Here is a 21583-nt window from a genome sequence, read left to right as displayed (position 1 = left end):
ATTGTACATCTCTGATAAGGACTTAGATTAACCAGTACTTTAGATAATTTACATAAACAATGACATTTAATGAATATTAGTGCACAGAAGGAATAACACTGTCTCAAAGTTGTATGGGTTTACACAATTATATTATCGGACACCCATCAAGCAATCACAAAATCTTATTAGTAGATAATTCTACATGTTCCAACATACAAACAAACATTGTTATCTCATCATTTATAAATCATAAATAGGGCTCCCGGTTTTAGGGTATTTATTTTTTGAACATTTCCGTCTGTATTTATCCACATTTATTTTTTGACCATTTTATCGGTATTTATCCACATTTATTTTTTGACCATTTTATCGGTATTTATCCATATTTATTTTGTGTTTTGTAAACAGACGTGGTGATAGCGCGTATATTTCTGCATTTATTTACCGGATAAAGATGGACTCATACTTTGATGCCAGTCAGGTTTTAGCACATACACAGCCAAAAATAATAAAAGAATAAACCCACATTAAAAACAAATTGTAATAACACATGTACATGTTGAGTTATGCAGTAATTTAAGTGCATCTCGTTGTGCTTTGTAGCTCCCCATGCTGTCATTATCTACAGCTACTGGCCTGAATGTCATTAATCTCAGCATGGTGAATCACTCAAAAGAAGCTAAATTATCTGTATTTTTCCGCTTTTAAAAATAAATACAGACAGGAGAGACAGTGTTTTCTGTCTGTATTTATCTGTAAAAATCAGTAAAAACGGAAAACCGGAAGCCCTAATCATAAATGAGCCAACATTCAGATGCCTTGCATGAAAATGTAAGTGCACCCTTATTGCTTTTGCATCACAGAAGATGGCGATTGGAATCAGATTGTGCTAAACAAATGCACCTGATCAACATGATGCGCTGCCACCTGTGTATATTTTTTGAAAACCTTTTTAGTTTGGTATTGCGCAATCAAGTTTGAGGTAACACGTCATGTCTAGGTCTAAAGATATACAATGGTCTCAAATTATCCAGTCTGCTCTTCAGTGGATAAGGAAATTAAGCCATGTCCAATCAGTAATGAAGTCCATCATTCAATATTATGAAATATTATTTTAAAAAATCACTCATAGCATTTTTCTGAATTGCGACTTATTGTTTAGGAATCTTAATTCTATGGGGAGAGTGTTCCAGAGTTTGGGAATGAGACATAAAAAAGACCTACCACCCTATCTGGACTTGTGGACTCCAGGCAACTTCAGCAGTCGACCCGTAGAGGATCTTAGTGCCCTACTGGGGAAGTAGGGGGTCAAGAGTGCCCTGTTCCTAGGGGGTCCTTTGGCGTTAAGCTCTCTATGTGCCAGACAGAGGATTTTAACTGTTATCCTTGCCCCAATGGAAAGCCAATGGTGAGATGCCAGGGCATTGTTTGCTGAGGCAAATTTTGGGGCCTTGTATAGGATCCTTGGTGCTGCATTTTTGACAACCTGGAGCATTTTGATGCCATATTTGGGGAAGCCTAGGTAAAGAGAGTTCCCCTAGTCCAACCGGGAGAGAACAAGGGCATGGACTACGATTCTCCTGGACACACTAGGGATAATGTTTAGGATTTCACGAAGTGTTCTGAGGGTGCCAAAGTAAGTCGACACAAGTTTTTTAGCCTGTGCATCCCTGGAATGGGACTTGTCCACACACATTCCAAGGCTTTTTATGGGGGAGGAAGGGATGGGTGGATTGCCTGGACACTCCGGCCAGTCTATTGGTGGTTGTGGATCAGGTCTGTTCCCCAGAATCACCAGCTCTGTTTTTTCCCTGTTCAGTTTTAAGCAGCAGTTAGCCATCCACTTGGATACTTTTTCCACGCAGGGAGACAGCTGATGGGGCTGTGAGCCTTTTCCAGGAGCGAGAGAGATGACAAATTGTGTGTCCTCAGCATTTGAGACTATTGCTAGCCCAACTACTAAACAATATCTGCCAATGGTCGCATTTAGGGGTTAAAGAGTTTCACAGATTTGGAATAATCTGTCCTTCAAGAACGAGACGAGCCAATTAAGAGTGATGTTCTTTATTCGGGCTTCACCCGCTCTGTGCGTATGTGTCTCATGGTCCGCCATGTCGAACGCTGCTCTTAGGTCTAGGAGGATGATAGCAGCTGTTTCTCCCTGGTCTAGCAGCATTCTTCACTCCTTTGTTACTGCAAGGAGGGTGGTGTCTGTACCGTGATGTGTACAGAATTCCATGTGAGAGGTGTGCAGGAGGTGATTTTCTTCAAGAAATGCAGACAATGTTTGGTTGACATGTTTCTGCAGCATGGGAGCAGGGATATTGGCCGATAGTTCCCTGGACAAGTCGGGTCAAGATTGTTTTTTTCCAGCAGGGGTTTGACCACAGCATGTTTCCATTTAGAGGGCACTATTCCAGTGGAGAGAGACAGGCAATGGAGTTCCAATATAATGGAGAAGGTGGCTGGTGCTCCATGCGACAATATGTGTAGGGTGCGGGGTCAAGCAGAGATGGGAGAAAGGAAGGCAGAACGATGTGGGATGTGCTGGGTGTACACTTCTCTGATGTGAGAGTATTTATTCTTTTGTAGCAACAGATAGATATCAGCTATTTTGTATTCAAAGGACTCTGCCAGTTTGTTGCAGCGTGCTATCGTAGGGGCAGCAAGAGTGTTTTTGGAGAAGTAAGGGATTTCACAATTTTAAAGAGTTCTTTCGGGGCATTCAATGCCTGGCTTATTTTTGATTTGCAGTAGGTCCACCTAGTAATACCACATAAATTACCGAAAATGTTTCTTGCTGTCTCACACAACGTGTTTAAGCACACTGCACTTAATCTCTATCCTTGTGTATAGTGCCTCAGGATGTAGATTCTAAGAGGCATTTAAAAAAGCACTATGTCTAATTTTGAGTTGTGATTTCAAATAAAAAAAATCTTTCTTTAAACAGCCCTGAAGCCAACACCTAGCTCCCCTGCTTCAGATCATTTAGGCATCCTGGTATGATCTTGGCCCACTTAAGCCTTTTCCATAAGCATGAACTGTTTGTAAAGCACATTTTGGAAAAGTGGCATGGCAAGATTTTTTTAAAATATATGCTTTTAACTACTAGTGCTAAGAGCATTCAGAGTCGTGTCTGAAACAGCAGAATTCTTCTTTCCACAACACTTAAGACTTTGCAGGGAATCCCAGCCTCAGCCACAGCCTGTTACAGTTTTGCACAGAAAAATCTTGAGGAGGTCTGATTCAACTAATTCTATTAGGAAATACAGGGCAGTGAGTGAGAGTGACTAAAGTAGGGGTACATGTTTGATTTTTAATAAGGTATTATTTCTTGTAAACAGTCCAATTTTTAAAAAAACATTTAAACAATATTCTTTCTGATAAATCATACCCATCATTTACATAAAAAAAACTCTAAGGAAAGATAAGTCATTTAATTTAACCCAATAGTGGCTGCGGCACGCCGGTGTCTAACTAACGCTGGTGACACAAGAGTACCTAGAAATTCTGTTGTATAATAAATAGAACCTATTGTGAAACATTGGTGCAGGTAAGCCAGACCGGAACCAGAACACTGTTTCCAGAAGTCCTGCTCTGTCTCTGCCCTCCAAAACACAGACAATAGGTAAACAATGTGTGAAGGCAGCGATCCAGGAGGGCCTGCTAGATACTGGAATTCACGGCCTACATGTGGATACAGTGTCTACCTGCCCTATCTTGCTCTTTACCTATATGTAACCGCGTTAAACACTGGAAACCCAGAGGCATGAAAATGTGTTGGTTCTGGAAAATAGCTGCCACCTGAAAGGAGGAACAAACTTTTTAAAAAAAATAAGCCCAACCCCACGCCAAAACAGGCATGCACACCAAAAACACAGAGACGTAGACAGACATTGTAGAGTCCCCGTTATGACAATCAAATCAATTGTTCCACAGTCTGAAGAGAGTGGGTGCTGAGCTAGGGGACAGCCAGAAGTACTCTACCAAGCTGTACTGCATGTGCCCCATGAAGTAGCCGAAAGCCACGTCTGTAACATTGTGGCGGCCCAGCATGACCCGGGACAGGCTGACTATGGCTGCCCACAGCACAATCAGCACTCGCACAGGGATGGCCAGCACCAGATGGTTCAAGATAAAGCGTGACACCATGGCAGCTCGCGTGGCATGTCCCGATGGGAATGAGTACTTGTTCACGGAGAAAGATGTGAACATGTCCATTCGGTTGTGGGTGGGCCGGCGGCGTCGGACTAGCCCTTTCACTGCTCCCACCAGGATGATCTCTAGAATGAGTGCTGAGTGTAGAAGAATGAGAGAGGACGAGAAAGAGAGAGAGACCATTAATCATGTTTATATAAAGGTGACCACAATTTCAATTTTTACACTTAAGAAAAAGTGGTGAAGGAAGCCCCACCAAGGAGAATACAAACAATATTCTATTTAAATGGACCATTAAAGCATTTCTATGAACTGCTTATTCAGGTAACCAACACTCACTCAAGATCAATCCCAACGTAACTGTAAGATGAACAAATATTAACCAATCAAAGAGACAGTTGCTCATCCTATTTCAGGGGGCTACGAGCATTGTCTTGAAAAAAACCATTAGGCGGGAACCTAATGCGAAGGTTGGATAGCTAAAAACCACAAGTTTAGTCAGCTTTTACTGAACTCACCAAAATATTCATAACACTGTGGTACAAGGCATAAACTTTCAAAGTCCGAAATACTCTTAGGTCAGGTGGCATCAGCAGGTTTCGTAGCCTACTGGGAAAACTATTGTTTTCGACAATGAAAGTGCCTCATGGAATCTAAATAGAACAAGCATTTGCAATGCAATAGGTCTCGGATTTTTCATGTGTATATTGGCATGTTATTGGCTGGTCGTGTACTTAGTAATAAACAATGATTTATTTATTTATTTATTTGTACAGCAGATGTTTTCTGTGAATTCAACATCTGTCTGCGTGTGGTTTTTACGAAATGGTGAGAAGGTAACCAGAAGCGTGATTTATTACATTTTCATTAAATGTAACTCTTATTTTCTCATGTATCCACCTACTGCCCATGGGGGTAGGTGTTAATCAATGACACACACATCCACACTCAACTTGCGCAGTCAAAGTCTTATATAAATAATACATTTGTGAAAAAATACAACAGAACATAGTCATGCATTGCTTGAATACAAATACATCAATATTCACTTAGTAAAGACTAAAAACAAGTTGGTGTAGTACTAACAAAAGCATTCAATACTCAGATAGTGCAGGGCTCCCAACACCCAACAATCCAAACAATAAAGGGGTAAGTCACCACTTTCAGCAAAGCTTAACCTGCTTCTCCCAACAAATGCGGGACACATATCTGGCCCTATCAGCAGAAATGAAGTGTGCATGGGCCACATTTGATAAGTCTTGAAAACCCTCAGCGAAAGCAGCTCAACTATTAAACCACAATCTCTACAGTTTTGGCTCCATAATAGAATCAGAGTCTTCCTCACACGCCACATAGATTCACAATGTTTAACTGTGGATAGAAGCAATACCATGTGGCAATATTATAGACAGTAGTACAGGGCATACTTTCCTATATAGTTATGTTATAATGTTAATGTTATGTTGAAGTAAGTTTGCATCCTTCTGTGAAGTTAATACAACATCGCTCAAAATACTATCGCTCTTCTTTGGAAAGCGTTCGAGTTCCCTCAAGTGACATCCATTCCCTAATGGCCGCTGCCTTAGAAGTGGATCAGATTCAACCACTCCAGCGACCTTAAAGTGCATGCTCTGCTCGGCCGTGGTGCGGCACGCACGCGTATCGGCAGCCGGTATTTCAACTCACCAGCCGATCGTGTCTTTCCTATTGAGCACCAGCGAGAGCGGATCGCCGCACGGTTTATTGGGTTAGCCAAATCCCGTAGCTTACTTCTCACATGATTTATTAAGTCCGCCAGACTAATTTTGACCGCTATTGTCACTTACAGAACCCATGACGGCAACTGAACAGTAATAAATGTACTCGCTCACCTGTGATGCTAATTGGTGAGTAGGGTCAATGACCCACATGCTGCATTGTGAACTTAAGTCTATATCAGCTATGTCTTAAGACTTATTTTAGACTGTCCATGTTACCTTTAGACCAGTGATAAAAAATCATCAATAATTGAATTATTCACTCACCGCGGTCTATCGGTGAGTAGGGTCACAGACCTCTGTGCTGATTTTAATTCATATATCTACACTGTACTTTCAGGTGAGGGTAATACCCACTATTAATCATTATACACTGATTAACTAGTCTTTTACTGATAGGACCTACGGTTACCTTGAGTTACTGTGAATACTGCCTGAAGCCACAAAGTGGCTAATTCTCCACAAGGGTAAACTGTCCCATGAGCACCTCGATCACTTGCCCCAATTCATACACCATCCCTGGTGTTGATATTCATTCTTACCCATGTCATTGATAGGAACCATAAACCTGAATACAACCGAGAAGTACCCTTATATATTAGGAAGATTCCTGCACTTTGAGCACCTTAACAGTCCTGCTGGGTAAGCAAGTCCTGTCCTTGACCTACAAGCCCACAGATCATTATTATTCCTACACTGTCACTAATACTATGTCCCACCTCCAGTCCCCAGTATACCCGTCATGAAGAGACCCCATATCACGAGAGGGTCAAAACGTCGTCGACAACTGAAAAAGGGAGAGCCCCTGTGAACTCCAATTTGTCTATGAAGAATTGAGTTTATTATATCTCCCAAGGGCTCCCCTTTTAGTTACCAATAACCATCTCCTCCATTCCTTAATAGCACTACGTTTAATGCACCGTTTTGGTTATGGGCACCACACTGGGGTCACAAAGTCATGTCAAAATTGTGGAAATGTATATAGTGTAAATACACAATTGGAAATTCTTGTATGTCTGCTTTTTACTTGAAATACTGTCTATGCAAAATAAATAATATTTTATATATATAAACATATATATACACATACAGAACAGCTAAAATAATTGTTCTGTGGGTGTCTTCAAAAACTTTGCTACAAAAGTGATAGGCCTAATTGAATTATGGTTTAATTTTTCATTTTTTTCGGTCTCTGTTTAAGTCACGCAAGATATAATATTCCTTGCAAGAAATTTTATTAATTGATTCAAATGAGTTCCCTGTGAACGTTGTTTTCTGCTTGAAATGTTGATTTTTATAGCACACTTCTCACCGAAGAGGGTATCCAGGCGCTTGCATACAAATACTGGATATGACCATGAAGGACTGACTGTAGTGTGCGGTTGTCATTAGCCATAGCTATTTTTGTAAATGATTTAGTGTTTTCGTAAATAGCACCTCAATTTGCTTTAAAAATAGGGCTTCTTCTCTAAGCTTAAAATTACTGCAATGAAGCTATCAGTTATCTCTGTAGTATTGTTTACATTCATCAGAAACCAATTAGCACTCATATTCCATGACTATAACTGCAAAGCTTCGTTGTCAACACTGCTCGCCCACATAACTGTTTATTCTATTTATAACCTCATTCAGGAGGAACATGGATTATCAGATTGGGCAGGAGTGACCCTTTTGAAGCAGACCTGTACTGATTTTCATATGGGTTTATTTATTTATTTGTCGAGTTTTGTATAGCGCAATCTAAGCCCGAGAGTATCCGAGCGCTTTACAGAGTTAGCACAATAGCAAATTACATGAGGTGCATGTGCCGTACATAGAAATCCAAAATATGTAGTGACAATATATAAAAAGTAGAATACAGGGGAAACGGCAAATACAACGACAGCAAAACAACGCATTGCCTTTGCAACATAATAACGAATGCGTCTGAACCACGAATTACATTTACGACGCAAGTCGTTACAAGGACATGCGTTAGGTCAAGCGGCATTGGACTTTAAAGTCCAACGCTTTCCCTACTGTTATGGTGACTGGAGTTGGAATAGTAAATTATACTATTCCAAAGTCCAGCACCCCCTAAGGTAAGTCTTTGTAACGACTTGTGTTGTAAATGTGTTGTAAATAGAATGCGTGGTTCAGGCGCATTCGTTGTTCCGCCCGCCTTCTTAAGGAACACGTGGAAAATCAATGCGTGGTGGTGTCATACAACCAGAATACAGTAGATAGTAGGATATGTGGACAGTACAGTCCGCAGGTAGATATGGTAGCCCAGCAGCAATTGCATGAGGTGCATAAGGGGTAGGTAAAGAGAGATGCAAACCTATGGAATGGAATGGAATGGAGTGTGCACAGAGAAATTACTCGGGTATATTTAAGCGTCATCCGGCAACTTGCGAGCAGTTTAGGTGAGGATTAAGTAAAGAGATGGGTCATAAACTTGCTGAGCCAGTCTCAAAGCCCAAACAAGCATTGGCATAGCCAATAGGTCTCGCTTTCGGAACCTTATAAGTATTTAGTTATGCAGCACAAAATCCTTGGTGCAACAACATCAACTGTTGCATGGCTAAACACTTATAAGGTCCCAAAAGCGAGACCTATTGGCTATGCCAATGCTTGTTTCCAGTTGTCTCAACATGACTTTGCAACACGTGTAAAGATAAAAAGGCCTCGCTTACTTTTCTTTAATGATTGCAGCTCTTATCCAAAAGCAGACGTCAGATGTTGTAAATCTCTATCTATCTCTCTCTCTCTCTCTCTCTCTCTCTCTCTCTGTCTCTTGGTGTCACATAATAGATACAGGGACGACTGCACAATGCAAGGTGCAGCCATTCTTCACACAGTAGATTCTTAATGATCCTGCCTACAGCGCGTCTCTAGTGCCAGCAGGATATTTTTAGCTCATGCAGCACAAGGGAAATTCGAAGACAAGAATAATGGATACGTTTTCCTCAAATAGGTACAGAATGCAACCTATTAGCTGAGTGCTCCCACTATAACCTTGCTTGGCACTGGTGCCTTCCTTGGTTTTGCACAACTGTTGATTTACCTCGTCACGTGAGACAAAGAGGGCCACTGTTAAATGCATGCAATAAAATGTATTTGTTTTTAAATGTACAATTCGCAGTCTAAAGTTAAGGAAACGTTCAGTCTGCGGCAACACGAGCCTTCCTTTTAATGTGCATCTGGTGCTGGAGCGTGGACAGAGAGCTGTTAATGAGCACGCTAAATAGGGTTTGGTGGCATATTTAGACGGCGCGCATTTCTAGTTGACTTTGACTGGACGAGATGGAGTAACTGTTGTGCCAGGCAAGTCTTAATTGCCCAGACCAGGACACGTTTACGGTTTACCTGATTAAATAGAAAGTGGAAGCAGAGTGGATGCTTGAGATTCTGTTTAGCGTCTTCGCTCTTATGTAAGACTGGAAGGTTCTGAGTTGGCGGGAGGAGACTGGGAGGTATTAAGAGCACATTAGGGCAGATTCCGTGGAATTCAGCACCGTAACAAGGGGGCAATGTATCATAAAGTAGGTAAGGGAAATAAGCTCAACTGCCCTTCGACTATATTTTGTAGAAAGACGTCCATAATTGAGGCGCACAGGGCCCCCACTCACCGAGACCTCCGTTCAGCTGCACCTGGGATTTAAGTGGGCCGGGTCCTGCCGGTGCGGAGCACCTGCAGTTCTAAAAATATGGTGCTGAGACGGGTCCATATCGGGCTCTCCATTTTTGCCCTCACTCTCGGTGAAAAAAATAAATCTTAACTCTGCAGCAGTGCCACCCTTCATTGCCTTTGATGTCACTTCAAAGAGGCTCGTTAAGTTCTTTCACAGTCTCACCATGTCAGAACCGAAGCATTCTCAATATGCTATACAGAAGCCATATTTGTTGCTTATTTATCTTACGCAACTAACAACCATTGACAAAGCCAATGGTCCTGGCTAAGTGTTAAGTTACTTACGTAAAATATATACATGGATGCAATGACAGAAGCAGCCAAATACCAATCAGACGGCACACGATGCTAAGCACAGATTTTCAGTTTACGTGTTTTAAGCCACGCCCTTATTACATCGACCACGCCCCTACAGTTTTCCATCACACTTAAAGCCCTGCCTGCTACACTAACTTATAAGTAGGTTCCTGAGAGGGATTGGCATTTGAGCTGGCCCTTACGGTACATGTGAAGAGCCGCGCCTGCGCAGATTTTTGAAACTTGGGTGTTGTCACTGAAGCGAGCAGCAATATTTTCAGGGAAAGGAGTTAAACCAGGAATATTTAAAATAAAATAGCCCTCGAATTGGTCTACTTTGAGTCAAGTACCGTTGCTGCGGTCATTGTTGACAGGGGTGTTGTAGTGGATATTTCCCCACTGGGCGACAGGGTACAGAGCTGCACTCAGAGCTGGGTGAGCTGCCGGACATGTAAGCAATCCCCCTTTGCCCGGTTTTAGGCGTGGCCTCCTCCAGCGTGAAGCTGCTTTGAACGTTTTTGGCTGATTTTGCTTGGCGTTCGTTGCTTGATCTATCAAAAAAAGCTTCAACAGTACAGAACAGACGTAGGAAGATTGTAACTAAAATGTGAAGCGACAGAGAAAAATCATCGTAACAAATACAGAGCTCGATGCTTAAAAGGACAATACACTTGGGATTCCTAAATTATTAAAAGACAATCTGTAGAAGTAGTTGCCTTTGTTCCCTAGCTGTCTACGACAAATACATCACAAATGTAATGAATTTCCCCCAAAGGCTTTCATTGACAAAGATTGTTCCATGTTTGAACCCCTGTGAGGAGATCTTTCCTGAGTGCAATATGCTGGGCATTTCTCTCCCTCCACCCAGCCATCCACCACAAACACTCTCAGCATCAGCTATGCAATAACCTAACAACTGATGCCCTTGCTCCTCCTCATCACCTCCCTTAGAGTCATTATTCTTGGATCTCTGTAAGGCCAATCGCCAAGTCCCAGTCATTAGTGCTGAGATGGATCCCACCACAACAGAGGGAAACAAGCATTCGGCCGCGCGGCCGAAAACGAAAGTAATAGCGATCGCGATCAAAGCAAGTGATCGCGATCGCTTGGACGGGAGCGCTGTGTGGCAAGCACGCGAGTGGTGCGCGCGCAGCAGTGATTGGCGGCTGCGCGCGTGCACGTTCACGTGCACTGTAGCTTTAGGCCACGGCAGCACTTTGAAAATGCCCAGTTATAAAATGTCTCTTCGAGCCTTTGGCTCACGAGACCTAAAAAGGTGGCCTGTGTTACTGTTCAGCGGGAACATGCCCTATTCATTCAGGCTAGTCAATCTGTTTTTTGGAGATCTAAAATTGATTTGCTTGTGGCTGGCCCTTTTCAGTCCTTTATTGCCACTGATTTGGGTTGAAACAATGGAATGGGATGTATTCATTCAATTAACAGTGCTAAAAACTGAATCGGGTCATTTTACCCATCCCTTTCTTTCCTTCTGAAGACCCTTTCCAGTGAAATATTGGGTCAACAAAGCAATGCTCGATCCAACCATCATACACAGCTGTAGAAAAATCGCTGGCCTAACAGTGACAGTTCATATCCTAGTAATAACTTGCTTTACTGAGCTGCAGCTTATGCCGTCCGTAACCCTGTTTTGGATAACAGTGTTCCCTCATCACTTAGGATTTTCTGCCAAGATACTTAAGGGAGAAGAGGCAACTGGGAACACATTATCAACATTTCAAATATGACATAGAATTGTAAATCTACCTACAAGTGGTGTGTATGTACGTCCTATTGGCCATCGGCCTGATGTTTTTAAATCAGTGGCAGCTACCACTGAATAGTACAGGTGGGGTGGGGAGGTTTGAAAATGGAACTTACCTGGCTGCCAGCCACAGCCTCTCCTCCATCCAGTTCTGTTGCTCCAGAAAGCACACAGACTCACCTAAGCCAATTACGAATCTGCTGTTATTTGCATGAGAGCAGCGTCCTGATTGGTCTGAGCACTCTGGTTCGGTGTTCAGACGGGGAGTGGGAGCCTGTACATGTTCTCCACCCAGGTTGTGCAATACAGCCAGGTGGAGAATAAGCCAAGTGCACATGACTGTTTGGCCGGCTGAAAAAGGCAGGCCAAACCGTCATGCGCACTTACCTGCACCAACCACTCCTCCTCCTGCTGGCCGTGACTAAAGCCCAGCCCCGCCCCTTAAAACTTCCTGGGTACAGAAAAATAAAATGATAACACTGCATTATCATTTTACTTTTACTATTTCCACTGCTCAAAGAGCAGTGGGGCGGTGCTCCTCTGCCTTAGCGGGGGAGTGGCTGCTGTTTTCAACTTAAAATTTTGTATCATTCTTACCTCTCTCATGCCGGATTCTCCTAGCTTAAGGAAACACATTATTTTGGTTCACATATTTGCTTTTGAATCCCTCTGGATTGCTTATTAGTGGCTGCATGAGCTGCATTACTGTTTTGTGTATATTCAACACCTGTGTTCAGTGATGTTTATGTGGAGTGTGAAGCAAAATCAACAGGACATTTTGTGGAAACATGAGTGCGAAGTAGAATCCATGTCTGATGTTTAACAGAAGTGTGACATGTATGGTATAGAGAGGCAATGCACAATAGCAGTGTGGCATTCGCAGCAGACAAAAACTGAGGAACTGATGCATTCTGGGAATTTTAATCTTTGTTCGAGTGCATTGAACCCATTGGAAGTATGCATCTGACAACAATGATTTGTAAAATAAAGCCCATGACTGGAAACATGTGGTCCTTCTGTCAAGGACCAGCATGGCATCTGTAATACTGCATTACATTTTGAGGGGATCCTGTCCACTGTCTACTAGATTGCCCATTTTTCACGAGTTGTAGAAACAACAGGACAATTTGAACCAGGTAAGAACAATGTTAAATAGGATCATGTCCATTTGGACGTCAGCGATGAAGATTCAATTTATTATTGAAACTAAAAGAGTGGTAAGAATGAGGAGAGAGCAGAAAGGGTGAATCCAAAGATCAAAGTCTTTGAAGATATGTTTATGAAACTTCTGGAAAAGCAGGGCACTCATTAATCTCAAAATACCGGATAAGGTTAAATCAAACAAAGAACTATTTTTCCCTGCCAACGGATGGAGTGGCTTTTAAGAGTCAGAGAGGGAGCGAGTGCCCCTCCAAACCCAATCTATTGCAAGGTGGGCAGATTAGAAGTTTTGAGAACTGGAAGAGGATACATGGGGTGACAGAGAAAGAATGCTTCGGATACCATGAATTTAGACACTGGCTGCGGAGGTACTCAGTTAGCAGGATGGCGGTGACACAGAAGATGCCCAATGAAACTTTGATCACTACTTTTACGGGAACGCAATAGTTTGTCTTGGGGTTATGTAAATTGTTCGCAATGCCTTTAATGAAAATCATTTTGAAATATATATTGAGGAGGGGGCTACACTGGGTAGAAAGGTTCTGAGGCCCTGCTGGGTAAGATAATGGAACAACAACATTAAAATATGATAAAGGCACTCTGTACAGACAATCGTCCTTTAAGTTTTTGACGGGTTGGTATTGAACCACAGACAAACAAAGCAGGACATTTCTGGGATACTTGATCCTCATGCTGGAGTCAGTATGGAGGTGGGTGAACCTATTCATGTTTGGTGGTCTTGCCCACACTGAAGACGTCTTGGAAAGAGACATTAGTGGGCATTAGGGAAGTAGTGGGCTAATAGGCCCTCTCATTCCTGAAGCTCCATCACACTTGTTCAAGGTTTCAGACTGGCGGCTTGGGAGGAAATGGGTATCAAGAAGTGAAGGATGATATCATAACTGTTAGTAGTGGCCAGATTGGCAACTAAAAGACAATGGAAACAAACAACTAGTCAAACCATCATCATTTAGTACTGAAAAATTATAGTCAAGACCAACTAACTAGGCACTTAGTGAAAAGACTTCCAGTCAGTATGACCTGCTGTCCTACTGTATTGTTTAGGTGGGGAATTGCTTAGAAATAACACATCCTCCTAGAATTTGGGCCCTACATCTCACTACATGATGACATTAATGAAGCATCTACGTCTGAAAAGAGAACTGCAATGTACTTTCGGTGTACACTGCACTGTGAGCAATGGGATAGGAAAGTTAGAGGGTTTCCTGTAAACTCGTAGTTGGTTTATTGCAGAATTATGTGATGGTAGGGATCAAACCTCATGCATATATTTGTTGGCTGAAGGCATGACCTCCTAATACCGCATAACAAATGGTGTCAAAAAGAAAAGAACTCACCAAAGAAAAGATTGAGGGTGACTTCCTGTCCTGCTGAGCTATTGCTCTTGTATAGGCAGTAGAGGGTTCCGGCGATCCATGGAATGCCATGCCCAGAGATCTCAATGAGTTTCATGAGAGGCCGAGCACTGCCCCAGGACGAGCAGTCACCAGCACAGACCCCAAGATGCTTGGACAACCACAGGTCGATGGCAAGGAGTGAGCACAGAGCAATACCCAGAAAGGATGGATGTAGCTTCATGCAGTCCTCCTCAGGGAAGTCCTTCTGGGAGGAGGAGGAATCTTTGCGCCGCACAGGGCTCTCAGAGGAAAACAGGCGGATAGTGGTGGGGTCTGCCATTTGAGTCCGATTGTTCACCAAGGAGATAAACTCCAACCTTCCGTTAGTGGGTCCGGCGCTGCTGTTCGCTGTTCTGCTCTCACGTGTAATCCTCGGGCTGGGCATCTCAGTGTACTTTAGGAGAACCTAAACAGATAATAAAAAAGATCAATTAAAATGATGAATTGTTGTGTGTTGCTCAAACTCACCCTTCAGGGCACCCAAGATTACTCTGAATGGTAAATGCACTTTTAAGGTGTCTGTTTATAATATTTATGTGTGTCTGTGTACCTATGAGGCAGTATACTGTACCAACAAATTCTAACAGTACAGCACACGCAATCATTAACTCCAAAATATATCTGCTATGTCCATAAAGTCAGTGAGCGTAGCTTTAGGAAAAAACATTGACCCTTCCCTATTTGGAGTATAATTGGTTGTTCTTGCTGATGTCACAGGGCTACTAAATAGTTGGGAGGCACATTCAAGTGCCAGGGCTTCTCAACCAGCAGATTTGTGTGTGTGCTACCTACAGCCATTGACTACTTTGTGCTCCGATTCTGGCCAACTCCAGGATCTCATACTGGCAACGAGGAGGGCTTGGTCGTTGTCTTACACCCACACATCCAGGATCTCTAGGGGAGAAGTCGCTCACACAGTGGAGGATGGTACCCTTTTCAAGTGTCCCGCTAGCACCATCAAGTCCTCATAGTGCGCCCGCGTGTCTGCCAGTGGGCACGTGGCCATGTCTTGTTTATCCTGCCTAGCCTCAACATCACTGAAACCAGAGCAAGAAATCAAGGATTGCCAAGTCAACCCCAGCAGCTTCCTGCACAAAAGCATTGCGGCCTGAAAGAAGCAGGAAAGACAAGAAATTAGGGGCACAAAGTGAAACGTGTACGCCTATAATCCTAAAACACGTAGGGGCATCTGATGGGCAGCACACTCGCTGAAATCATCGCCAGATCCACTGGCTATGCATATGTCCCAACTGCTCAAGTTTGCATTGCTCCCGCACACATGTGGGAAGTCAAGCCACCGAAAGCGACATTCATCATTGTTAGCACTCCAACAAGTGAGCATTGCATGAAGTCTACTATTCACCATGATTTTCCATAGGCCACATTCAGACAGAAAGGACAAAATAAGGGCAGTCCACACAGAGATTAACGTACTCAAACAACATAAAGAATAGACTGTCCTTCGATGTCATTGAATTGTACACCAAGATGTAGGTACAAAGCACCCCTGCTATTTTGCCATTTGATTTAAGCTGCCTGATAATCAGTGGTTTCAACATAGAATAGGTCACAAATGCTGATAACTACAAAGCAGTGAATAAAGACACCAACTCTGCTAAAATACTCTCCATTCTGCAGCAGTCCTCCCTGAAACCAAGCTGTACCTGGCTGATTAGCCCATAACTAGGGGGAAAATGGTGCTGGGTTGCTTATGTTCCGGTTCAGGGAGGACCTGGCTTGACAGTTCGGGCTGGACTGCTCCAATTGGAGCAGGGTCAAGCAAGACTGATTTGCATATAGCTGGGTCAAAACTGAGGTGACATGGTGGGCAAAATAATGATGGATTGGGATGCAGCCCTGAGTAATTACCAGTGGCTGAGATTTATTCAAGCATTCATCCATCACTTTTTTGGATACGTTAGGGTATGGATTCTAGCAAGGCTCCGATTCTGCTACTTCTCTGCAAATCTACATTAGCTGGAAGTAGGCGGGAAGCAGTAGTTCTAGGTTGGAATCCCCTCAAAGTCCGGACACCCGCACAAACTAACATGTTTAAGAGTATTCAATAACTTTTTGACAATCTCTTCTCACTCTGGAAAAGGTTGGAAATGTACTCCTGACAAGGACAGGAGTCAAATATTTTTCAGAGTGGGAAAAAGGCAGGGTGTAAGGAAAGTTAATTTGCAATTGATCAGCTGACTTTCACACAAGCAAACATACACGTATGTGTTTTCCCATGAAAAAATGAAATTCCCCAAAAATTGATTGGAGTGCAGGTTCAAGGCCTATTTCTGCAAGCTCTTGTGAGTTCTGGAAGTCATAAATCTGCATCAATGAAAGGACATACACCTGTGGTGCAATTTTGTGACTTTGTTTACGAATCAGACCCTAACTTATTTTCAAGTTGCCCAAAATTATTTTAGACTCATTCTCCTTTGGTAATCTTTTTTTTTTTTTTAAATATTGGCATTTATCAAACATGTTTTATTAAATGAGGCCTCAGTGAACAGAGAAATTTAAAATTGAGCAATACTTTAGTAAAACCTTTTTTTAAAGTTGCAAATTTCTTTGTTTACATTTAATTTTGGAAGTGAGCAATCACCGATCATGCTTCCATGCTTATGCATGTATCTGCCTATCATCATTATTAACAGCTTCAATTGTTACATTTTGCAAACATAGTACATGCTTTTACTCACATAATTTCCTTAAAGGGCTCTCGCTTATTGTAAAGGTTTGGTATTATTGAATTATATACACAAGTTGAATGTAGATACAAACACGGTCTTAATGGAAGACAATCCTCTTTCATGGATCCATACTGTGGGACAGTAATCTGTCAGCCAAATGGTGTGTGATGCATGGATTGGGGCTTATTTGTCCAGTGGACACAATATACAAGAAAACGTGTTGTCCTTGACCCTAAACAAGAGGTCCTGGGTATTGGGCAATCCCACACTCCTGACAAATCATTGAGATATATAACCTCATGTGTACCTTCAATGATGTAAAAGCCTGAACTTGGCATTTAAAGTACTCTGTGGATTCATTAGGGTCATCAACATCAGTGATGACCTTATAGTACATGCCGCCATTGCCATCATCGAGCAACACCATACCCGACTTAGAGCAGTGCGCAACAGAATCTGTGAGAGTGGCCACACACCACTTCTCAGTAAGTGTGAGTTTCTAAATCTCTCAATCCGAAACAGGTAATTTCTAGAAGGGCATCCACATCAAAAGTGTGTCACCTCCACGAGGCATCTCTGAGAAATGCAGTTTCTTGGGGATGGCAACCTACAGTAATCGTGTTATTCACAACAGTTCACCAATGGATGGGTCCCATACTTTTGAAACTCATTGGATGTAAAAGCTCATCTTACAATGGGACAGTGTAGACTGCCGGGACAGTGCCCTGTGTCCTTCATGTATGGTACTGCATCATACTCTTGCACCAGCACCAAAGCTGCTGAGAGCTGGGTTAGGTGGAGAAATTACTAGGAAGGCCGAGGCAAGCTCAGGCTTTCTCATACTTTGGCTGCTGAGAAAAATGCTACATTTAGCCTTAAGACCAACCAAGCCGCAGGTATCCTCTGTGGCAATCATCCTCTCTGGAACAGATTATTGCGATGGTCTTTACATTGGCTTCTGAGCTCATCTAATGGTCATCCTTCTACAGGTTTACAACTTTACAGTCAGGACTGCCTACAACCTTCAGAAATTCGACGATGTCTCAGAGGAACTACCTGATGGTTGAACAAAGATTGTTTTTGTAAATGTCTCTACTTCAGCCATAGGGTGTTTAATGGGCATGAAACATTGGAAATTGTCAGCATCCCACAACCTTACATATAAGGGAGGACACTGTGCTCTGAAAATCAGGGTTTACTGTGTTTTCCATGCATTAAGGATGCTACTTTCCTTACCCTTTGGAACTACTTACCCTCACAACACAGCAATATTGAATGTCAATGGGCTTTTAGGAAGGTGCTGTACACTTATCTGTTTTGGTAGGGGTTTAATGGTGGGTGATCATGTTTCAGGCAGCAGCTAGTTTTCTTCCTGGTCTTCTAGGTGTCAGGAAGCCTCTAGTTGTGAGTGTGCTTTACAAATAAAATATGTGCAGAAATAACATAAAGCCCTCTTAGTCTTTGGTGACTGTCCCTCCCCACCTTAGTGAAAATAGCCTGGAAAACTTGGCCAGCACTGATTGGCTAGGTTTTGTGTTTGAACATGTCCCAGCTTTACATTGACTCTGGCTTCCTGCCAATGTCCCTAATCCTGGTCCCTGAGCGAACTTCTTGCATTCAACTGAATCTCCAACAAAACCCAGTAACCTCAGTTGGGAGGGCTTTCTATACAGGATCAAGGCTATGGATGTTGACATATTCTCCCCAAGACTGGCACCAAGCTTTAGCTACTGGAAAAAGCTTTACTGCAGCAGGTCAAAAAATGTGCAGCTGTTAGGGTCCAGCTATCTGGATTCGACGATGACTTGAGCAACTGTTGCTGTCATAGAACTAAGACTTAATAGTCAGTTGGCCAAAACCAAATAATACAAATCTGCTTCACCGGAGGGTTGAGAATGTGCTTGGACCATTGAAAGAGTGCTCCCATGGAAGGAGTGCTCCCGTTGAAGGAGTGCTCCCGGTGTTGAGGAGTGCTCCCATTGAAGGAGTGCTCCCGGTGTTAAGGAGTGCTCCCGGTGTTGAGGAGTGCTCCCGGTGTTGAGGAGTGCTCCCGGTGTTGAGGAGTGCTCCCGGTGTTGAGGAGTGCTCCCGGTGTTGAGGAGTGCTCCCGGTGTTGCGGAGTGCTCCCGGTGTTGCGGAGTGCTCCCGTTGAAGGAGTGCTCTTGTTGAAGGAGTGCTCTTGTTGAAGGAGTGCTCCCGTTGAAGGAGTGCTCCTGGTGTTGAGGAGTGCTCCCGTTGAAGGAGTGCTCCCGTTGAAGGAGTGCTCCCGTGGAAGGAGTGCTCCCATGGAAGGAGTGCTCCCGTTGAAGGAGTGCTCCCAGCGTTGAGGAGTGCTCCCGTTGAAGGAGTGCTTCCGTTGAAGGTGTGCTCCCATGGAAGGAGTGCTCCTGGTGTTGAGGAGTGCTCCCGTTGAAGGAGTGCTGCCTTTGAAGGAGTGCTCCCGTTGAAGGAGTGCTCCCGTTGAAGGAGTGCTCCCATTGAAGGAGTGCTCCTGGTGTTGAGGAGGGCTCCCGTTGAAGGAGTGCTCCCATGGAAGGAGTGCTCCTGGTGTTGAGGAGTTCTCCCGTTGAAGGAGTTCTCCCGTTGAAGGAGTGCTCCCGTTGAAGGAGTGCTCCCGTTGAAGGAATGCTCCCGTTGAAGGAGTGCTCCCATTGAAGGAGTGCTCCTGGTGTTGAGGAGTGCTCCCGTTGAAGGAGTGCTCCCATGGAAGGAGTGCTCCCATGGAAGGAGTGCTCCTGGTGTTGAGGAGTTCTCCCGTTGAAGGAGTGCTCCCGGTGTTGAGGAGTGCTCCCATTGAAGGAGTGCTCTCGTTGAAGGAGTGCTCTCGTTGAAGGAGTGCTCTCGTTGAAGGAGTGCTCCTGGTGTTGAGGAGTGCTCCCGCTGAAGGAGTGCTCCCATTGAAGGAGTACTCCCATTGAAGGAGTGCTCCCATGGAAGGAGTGCTCCCGTTGAAGGAGTGCTCCCGGTGTTGAGGAGTGCTCCCGTTGAAGGAGTGCTCCCGTTGAAGGAGTGCTCCCATGGAAGGAGTGCTCCTGGTGTTGAGGAGTGCTCCCGTTGAAGGAGTGCTTCCGTTGAAGGTGTGCTCCCATGGAAGGAGTGCTCCCGTTGAAGGAGTGCTCCCGTTGAAGGAGTGCTCCCGTTGAAGGAGTGCTCCCATTGAAGGAGTGCTCCTGGTGTTGAGGAGTGCTCCCGTTGAAGGAGTGCTCCCATGGAAGGAGTGCTCCTGGTGTTGAGGAGTTCTCCCGTTGAAGGAGTGCTCCAGTTGAAGGAGTGCTCCCGTTGAAGGAGTGCTCCCATGGAAGGAGTGCTCCTGGTGTTGAGGAGTTCTCCCGTTGAAGGAGTGCTCCCGTTGAAGGAGTGCTCCCGTTGAAGGAGTGCTCCCGGTGTTGAGGAGTGCTCCCGTTGAAGGAGTGCTCCCATGGAAGGAGTGCTCCCATGGAAGGTGTGCTCCCATGGAAGGAGTGCTCCTGGTGTTGAGGGATTCTCCCGTTGAAGGAGTGCTCCTGGTGTTGAGGAGTGCTCCCGTTGAAGGAGTGCTCCCATGGAAGGAGTGCTCCTGGTGTTGAGGAGTTCTCCCGTTGAAGGAGTGCTCCCGTTGAAGGAGTGCTCCCGTTGAAGGAGTGCTCCCTTTGAAGGAGTGCTCCCTTTGAAGGAGTGCTCCCGTTGAAGGAGTGCTCCCGTTGAAGGAGTGCTCCCGGTGTTGAGGAGTGCTCCCATTGAAGGTGTGCTCCCATGGAAGGTGTGCTCCCATGGAAGGAGTGCTCCTGGTGTTGAGGGATTCTCCCGTTGAAGGAGTGCTCCCATTGAAGGAGTGATCCCGTTGAAGGAGTGCTCCCGTTGAAGGAGTGCTCCCGTTGAAGGAGTGCTCCTATTGAAGGAGTGCTCCTGGTTGAAGGAGTGCTCCTGGTGTTGAGGAGTGCTCCCGTTGAAGGAGTGCTCCCATGGAAGGAGTGCTCCTGGTGTTGAGGAGTTCTCCCGTTGAAGGAGTGCTCCAGTTGAAGGAGTGCTCCCGTTGAAGGAGTGCTCCCATGGAAGGAGTGCTCCTGGTGTTGAGGAGTTCTCCCGTTGAAGGAGTGCTCCCGTTGAAGGAGTGCTCCCGTTGAAGGAGTGCTCCAGTTGAAGGAGTGCTCCAGTTGAAGGAGTGCTCCCGTTGAAGGAGTGCTCCCGTTGAAGGAGTGCTCCCGGTGTTGAGGAGTGCTCCCGTTGAAGGAGTGCTCCCATGGAAGGTGTGCTCCCATGGAAGGAGTGCTCCTGGTGTTGAGGGATTCTCCCGTTGAAGGAGTGCTCCCATTGAAGGAGTGCTCCCATTGAAGGAGTGCTCCCGTTGAAGGAGTGCTCCCGTTGAAGGAGTGCTCCCGTTGAAGGAGTGCTCCTATTGAAGGAGTGCTCCTGGTGTTGAGGAGTGCTCCCGTTGAAGGAATGCTCCCGTTGAAGGAATGCTCCCGTTGAAGGAGTGCTCCCATTGAAGGAGTGCTCCCATTGAAGGAGTGCTCCCGTTGAAGGAGTGCTCCCGTTGAAGGAGTGCTCCCAATGAAGGAGTGCTCCCATTGAAGGAGTGCTCCCATTGAAGGAGTGCTCCCGTTGAAGGAGGGCTCCCGTTGAAGGAGTGCTCCCATTGAAGGAGTGCTCCCATTGAAGGAGTGCTCCTGGTGTTGAGGAGTGCTCCTGTTGAAGGAGTGCTCCCT

The 21583-nt window shown here is 44.5% G+C and overlaps 1 protein-coding gene across 1 annotated transcript in view; it reads right to left on the bottom strand.

Moving 5' to 3' along the window:
• Positions 1-21583, bottom strand: part of LOC146833664 (polyisoprenoid diphosphate/phosphate phosphohydrolase PLPP6-like) — a 114145-nt gene continuing 92562 nt past the window's right edge. The window contains exons 2-3 of the mRNA XM_085601548.1: positions 14149-14614; positions 1-4277 (exon numbers count right to left, since the gene is read on the bottom strand). Of these exons, the coding sequence (XP_085457674.1) occupies positions 3907-4277; positions 14149-14614 (837 nt within the window). The 3' untranslated portion in view covers positions 1-3906. The remainder of the gene's footprint in view (positions 4278-14148; positions 14615-21583) is intronic.

Source organism: Triturus cristatus, chromosome 4_2 (genome assembly GCF_964204655.1).
Source record: "Triturus cristatus chromosome 4_2, aTriCri1.1, whole genome shotgun sequence".
Lineage (NCBI taxonomy): Eukaryota > Metazoa > Chordata > Amphibia > Caudata > Salamandridae > Triturus > Triturus cristatus.
This window is presented reverse-complemented; position numbering and strand designations above follow the sequence as displayed.